The sequence below is a fragment of the Phodopus roborovskii genome, unplaced genomic scaffold (genome assembly GCF_943737965.1).
Source record: "Phodopus roborovskii unplaced genomic scaffold, PHOROB, whole genome shotgun sequence".
Lineage (NCBI taxonomy): Eukaryota > Metazoa > Chordata > Mammalia > Rodentia > Cricetidae > Phodopus > Phodopus roborovskii.
In genome coordinates this window covers 9,743,160-9,749,159 of record NW_026126571.1, presented here as the reverse complement: position 1 = coordinate 9,749,159, position 6,000 = coordinate 9,743,160, and the positions used below count along the sequence as shown (strand labels likewise).

At 51.2% G+C, this 6,000-nt stretch overlaps 1 protein-coding gene across 2 annotated transcripts in view; it reads right to left on the bottom strand.

Annotated features, from left to right (window-relative positions):
- Nucleotides 1–204: 204 nt before the first annotated feature.
- The window catches only part of Tcf7l1 (transcription factor 7 like 1), a 155,052-nt gene continuing 149,256 nt past the window's right edge, over nt 205–6,000 (bottom strand). For both annotated transcript variants that reach the window (XM_051202857.1, XM_051202858.1), the window contains 5 exons: nt 5,534–5,677; nt 4,690–4,849; nt 4,485–4,592; nt 3,631–3,706; nt 205–822 (listed from right to left, as the gene is read on the bottom strand). In XM_051202857.1, coding sequence (XP_051058814.1) covers nt 389–822; nt 3,631–3,706; nt 4,485–4,592; nt 4,690–4,849; nt 5,534–5,677 — 922 coding nt within the window. In that variant the 3' untranslated portion in view covers nt 205–388. The remainder of the gene's footprint in view (nt 823–3,630; nt 3,707–4,484; nt 4,593–4,689; nt 4,850–5,533; nt 5,678–6,000) is intronic.

The window sequence follows — 6,000 nt, the reverse complement described above, 5'->3', positions numbered from 1 at the left end:
GGCTGGCGAGGACAAAGGGGGCCGCAAGTCAGGAAGAGAAGAGGTAGAGAGGCACCTTCCGCCCAGGTAAACCCACGGCGGCGCACGGGGAGGGCGCAGCACACTGCTTTCCAGGGTTTTCTTGTGAGGACTTATTTTGGGGGTAAGGGGGGCTGTGAGGAAGGTTTTGCTTTTTTCTTTTCTTTTTCCTTTTTTAAAAAAAAAAAAAAAAAGCCTGAAGATCAGCTACTGGTTACATCTACACGTGTAAAGCACTGTCGTTACCAGACACTTTACAGAACAGTCCAGAGTGGTCAAATATTGACCAATAATGTTTCCTTTCCCCCTCCTCTCGTCTGAACCGTTACTACTTGGAGTCCCGAGACAGCCTGCATAGATCAGGGGGCGCTTAGTGGGCAGGCTTGGTGACCAAGGAGAGAGGCTGGGCCTGTAGCACGGGGAGAGCCTGATGGGCATGGAGGGTGGCTGGGAAGGAAGGGGGAGAGGTCAGCAGAGCCGCGGGCACGGAGCCCAGGGGCAAAGGCCTGGATAGGAGTGGGGGCTGGCTGCCCATCTGGCTGGAGTTGCTGGCCGTGGCCTTAGCTGACAGGAAGGCAGCTGAATGGAGAGCCAGCTGAGCTCGGGTCTCCGGTTTGGTGGTGAGGGACAGGGGCTGGGCTTGCTCGGAGTGGGTGGCTGCAGGGGCAGCTGGCGAGGCCAAGGCTGCAGAGGGAGTTGCAGGGGAGTCCAGCGTGCTGCCATGGGAGGAGGCAGGGCTATCGCAGGGCTTCTCAGGGGGCAGGTACTGAATGCATGGCTTCTTGCTCTTAGAGGCCAGAGCACCTAAAGGTAAAAACACAAGGAGAAATGATCAGCAGATAGCAGGCTGTGTGTGTGTGTGTGTGTGTGTGTGTGTGTGTGTGTGGTAGGGGTCGGGGCAAGGGAAAGGCAGTGATTAGACACAGATACAGTAGTTATCCTTGTGGATCTGTGGTTCCCATTCTGTGGATTCAACTCAGAGCCAATGAAAAATACCCCGGGGGAAAAAACCTTGTCTGCACTAAACACATGCATTTTATTTTCCTTGCTATTTATTCACTAAGCAAATAGAACCTAAGAGCCATTTCCACAGCGTTCGTTGTGTAGGTTGTTATAAGGCATCTAGAGTTGGTATACGGTAGATGGAAGATATGCATATGCTATATACATAAAAACAAGGCCACCTCACTCAGGGGCCTTGAACACCGGTGAATCAGCTGTCTGAGAAGTGGGGTACGGCGGGGCCCTAGAAGCAATCGGAAGCATATTGAGGGATGACTGCACATTGGAAACATTGAGGCTGCTCTTTATTTATTTATTTTATAACCAAGTCCATTTAAATGAAAACAAACATTTATAGACAATGTTTGGGGAGATTGCTTTTAAAGTACTTGAAAAAATTGTATCGTATGGTGTGTGTGCTTGTGTGGAGGGCAGAGGTCAAGTCGGGGTTATCTTCTATTGTGCTACACCTTAATTTTTTAAAAAAAAACGTATTTTACCTGCATGTATGTCTGTGTACTAGGTGTGTGCCTGGTTCCTGCAGGCCAGAACCATAACTGGAGTTACAAACGGGCACACGCGCTCTTCACTGCTGAGCCAGCTGTCCAGACCCTCCATTTTTCTGAGACAGTCTCTCTCACTGGACATAACGCCTGTTGTTTTTGGTACACTAGATGACCAGGTTGCCATGGCGACTTTTACACGGATACTGGGCATCTGAGTGCAGGCCCTCTTGCTAGCACAGACTATCTACTAAGTTGGATCTCTAGTCCTTGGTTTATTTGTTTGTTTGAGACAGACTCTCGTGTACCCTGGGCTGGCCTTAGACCTTGGAGATCTATTTCTCTGGAGTGTTGGGATAGACACACAGTACCACCCCTGTTTTATGTGGTGCGGGCTACCAGGCTCAGAGCTCCATTCATCCTTGGACAAGCACTCCATCACCTGAGCTGCGTCTCCAGGCTTTTCAAAGATTCCAAGGTTAGGAAACTATACATAAGAACACCCGGAGAGGGCACTATCCAAAGACCAGATGTCCAAACTGACAAAGACCCACTCAGAATCTGATCAGAAACAGCTCAAAGTCTCCGGCCTCTTCATCCCCTTCCTTGGGTCTCTTAACTCTTGAGAGAGGAATCGCTACTGTTTGCTTTGAAGTCCTTGGGTAATGACACACGAGCATTGTGGCATGTAACAGATTTCGCACCATCTCTGTATTTTACTACCGCGTGTTGCTAAATAGGAACATACAGATTGATGGGGGATGGCTTTCTGCATATATGTTTCTCTTACTGGTTGATGAATGAAACACTATTTGGCCAAGAGGCAGAAAGATAGGTGGGACTTGGAGACGAGGAAAATTCTGGCAAAGGTAGGCAAAGGGAGACCTCAAAGAGACGCCATACTGCCCAAGGAGTAACATGCGGGATTTCGGGTAAGCCACAGCTTCATGGCAATACGTAGATTAACAGAAATGGGTTAATAATTAAGACAGAGCTAGCCAGCAAGAAGCCCTAGCCATTGGTCAACAGTTTTATAATTTATATAAGTCTTTGTGTGTTCATTTGGGGCTGAGGGGGGGTGGGACAAGAAACTGCAACAATAGATCACGTGGAAGAAAGGAGCCTAATGTACCACAACAGCACACGCGTTTGCACACATGTTACATATCAGCTTCGTACTGAGATGACCCTGAGACGAAGCCCACGGCCTAAAAACCTGTCACGCTGAGCAATGCCCTGTGCTAGCTGTCATCTACCACAGCTTCTTGTGCGATGTGGTCCCTGAACAGAGGCAAACACTGTTCTTCCCGTGTGCAACTGAGGGAAATATAATTCCGGTGAAGTCATAGATAAGTGATGGTCAGTCTTCACCATCTCCATGAAAACACACCTCTGTGTCCATAAAATGCTTCCATGAAGTTAACAGAGCCAGGGGAAATCCACCCTGAGCGCAGGTGGAGCTTAGACCCACATTCGCCTTCCTGCCTCCTGATCAAGGTTACACTGAGATCAGCTGTGAAGCCCTCCCACCATGAGGGGCTGCATGCTCGAGTTCTGAGACAAAACAAACCCTTCCTTAAGTTGTTTTGGTCAGGTGTCAGGTATTTTGTCAAGGCAATGAGAAAAGGACCTAATCCAGGAGCGGTGTTTCTCTCTACGGAGCCACCTTTGGAAGGAACTCTCAGAAATAATTCCAGCCAATTCCTGTTTTTACCGTATGCAGGACATAACCCCCTAGGGGCAACCGGGCGGGACTGAGACGTGCTTGGCTTTGAAAAGTCTGTTCCTCTTCCTTTAACACATTGATTATCAAGGTGGGAGGGGGCACGCCTTTAATCCCAGCACCTGGGAGGCAGAGGCAGGTGGATCTCTGTGAGTTCAAGGCCAGCCTGGTCTACAGAACAAGTGTCAGGACAGGCTCCAAAGTTACACGGAGAAACCCTGTCTCAAAAAAACCAACTAAACAAACAAACAAATAAGAAACTTATTATCTTAAGGAGAGTAACCGGGGAGACCCCCAAACCTCCAAAGTTTTATATGAGGGGGCTGGGATCACACCCAGGGCTGGCAGGCCGTATTCTTCTGGAGGCCCCAGCCCAGGACTTACCCTCTGCCTCTTGGATCTGCTGCTGTGACTGCGTCTGTGACAGCTGCTTCTCCCTCTTCCTCTTCTTCTTCTTCCCCTGAAACATGGCCACAGGACGAGATGAATAGGGGCAGACTAAACCAAGTTTGGTGTGTGTGTGTGTGTGTGTGTGCGTGTGTGCGTGCGTGCGTGTGCGCGCGTGTGTGTGTGTGTGTGCGTGTGTGTGTGTATGTATGTATGTATGTATGTATGTAACACACATGGGGACCAGAGGACCGGAGGTCATTTCTCAGGCACTGTATACCTTTTTTGGAGACGTGGTCTCTTCAGTGGCCTGGAACACGCCATGCAGGCTAGGCTGGTTAGCGAACCCCAAGGGTTTGCCTCCCCCTCTCCAGTGCTGAGAGTCTAACGACACCACCCACACCTGGCTTTGTGCATTAGGCGTCAAAGATTAATACTCGTCTTCTTGCAAAGTAAGTATTTTACCTACTTCGCTATCACCCTGGCCTGGTTGTTGATCTGAGATGGCCCAGGTCCCTCTGAAAATTTGATGCAGCTATGAACCCTCTTACCAGGGGAAAAAAAGAAAAAGAAATCATATTCAAAAGTCTGTATCAAAGAATTTCTAGACATGGCCCCTAAGAATTCAAACTTGGCTTCCTTGTTTCTAGAGAAGGTGGCTTCTCCTCTAAAATCAAGCTGAAGTTGTTTGCTTCCTCTCCTCTTCATTCTGAAAACGTGCAGCTCCTGGGGGGGATGCGGGTGGGTGGGTGGGTGGGGTCTGAGTTCCCACACAAATGAACACACACACATAGTTGCGTGCGTGCGTGCGCGTGCGTCTGTCTGAGTTCCCACATAGCATGAACACTTACATAGTTGTCCCGGGCTGACCAGGTTGGGTAGAGCTGTGCGTGAAGCTGCCGTTCTTTCCGGGCAAGCTCATAGTATTTGGCCTGTTCTTCTCTAGACAAGTTGTGCCACTGAGGGAGAGAGGGTTAAGGCACACAGAGCAATCAGGGTGGGGGACATCGAGGCCCGATGCCAGGACGAGTCACCAGGAGGGCGGGGAGGCCTTACCTTTCTTCCCAGGATTTGGTTAATGGCGGCACTCTCCTTCAGGGTGCACTCAGCCACCACCTTGGCCCTCATCTCCTTCATATACAACATGAAGGCATTTAGAGGCTTTTTCACATGAGGCTTCTTCTCCTCCTCCTTTTTCACGGGAACTGGGGATTTTCTGTGGGGGCACGTGGCTGTCGGTTAGGCGTCGCCACCATCCGGCTGCCCCATCCCGGCCTTCACTGCGGCAGCTGACCAATGCTGGGAGGAGAGGCTGGCTGGGTGGCCATGTGTGACTGCTTTAAAGGTGGAGGGAGAGGGAGAGAGGGAGAGGGAGGGAGGACAGAAGGGAGGGAAGGACAGGGAGGAAGGGGGAGAGAGAGAGGGAAGGAGCGGAGAGAGGGAGGGAGGGAGGAGGGAGGGAAAAGATGGAGGAAAGGAGGGGAAGGAGAGAAAGTAGGAGCAGGCAGGGTATGTCTCTCTGGCTACGGTGTCAGTGGTGTAGGCCTCTCTGCTGTCCCTCCAGCAGGGAGGATAACGTCTGGGTCTTTGCTCTGGCATCAGCTATCCCGAGCCTTGAGAGAATGAACTACTTTCTCCTTTCCTGGCCTCATATTTTATTGGGATGGCAGGGAGGGAAGCCAAACGCATCCTTAGTTCCTCGCAGCCACCAGAACCTGACTATGAGAACAGATGCAGCAAGTCTTAAAGGAAGGGATGCAGAGAATCAAAGGAACAGCCTCCTGGACAGAAGGCAGGGCTAGGGCTACAGGCTGACACCAGGAGAGAAAACCAATGGCACGGGCTGTGCAGAGCCTGGCCAGTGGCTCGCATCCCCTCCACCCAGAGGTCTCTTACTTACGCACTCACTGCAGGGCTCAGGCTGGGGGGCGCTGGCTCCTGCTTCACAATGGGGGAGACGATGGCAGGGTGGGGGATTCCTGAGGTGGGCAGGCCAGGGTGGGCAGAAGCCACCATGTGTGGGGAGAACCGACTTGAGACCAGGCTGCGTAACAAATGGAAGCAAATGAGAGCAGAGAGGCAAGGGCTGCGTGCCACCCAGGCGGATACCATCCCCAGAATTAGCCTACCGGCTTGGGGAACGCCTAACGATGCTATTCCCTCCCCCTAGCACACACAAGGTACCCACGGCTGGTGCTGGACGCAGGCGGAATGACAAACATGGGAGGTGTTTGTCAGAAAGCAGGGGAATTCCTGGCAGGTCCCATTGTCAGGTAGAGGCGCCCTTGGGAGAAATTTCCACACACCGTTTCCTTACCTGATGTCATCACAGAAGATACACACTCTCACCTAGTCTCTGGCTTCAGT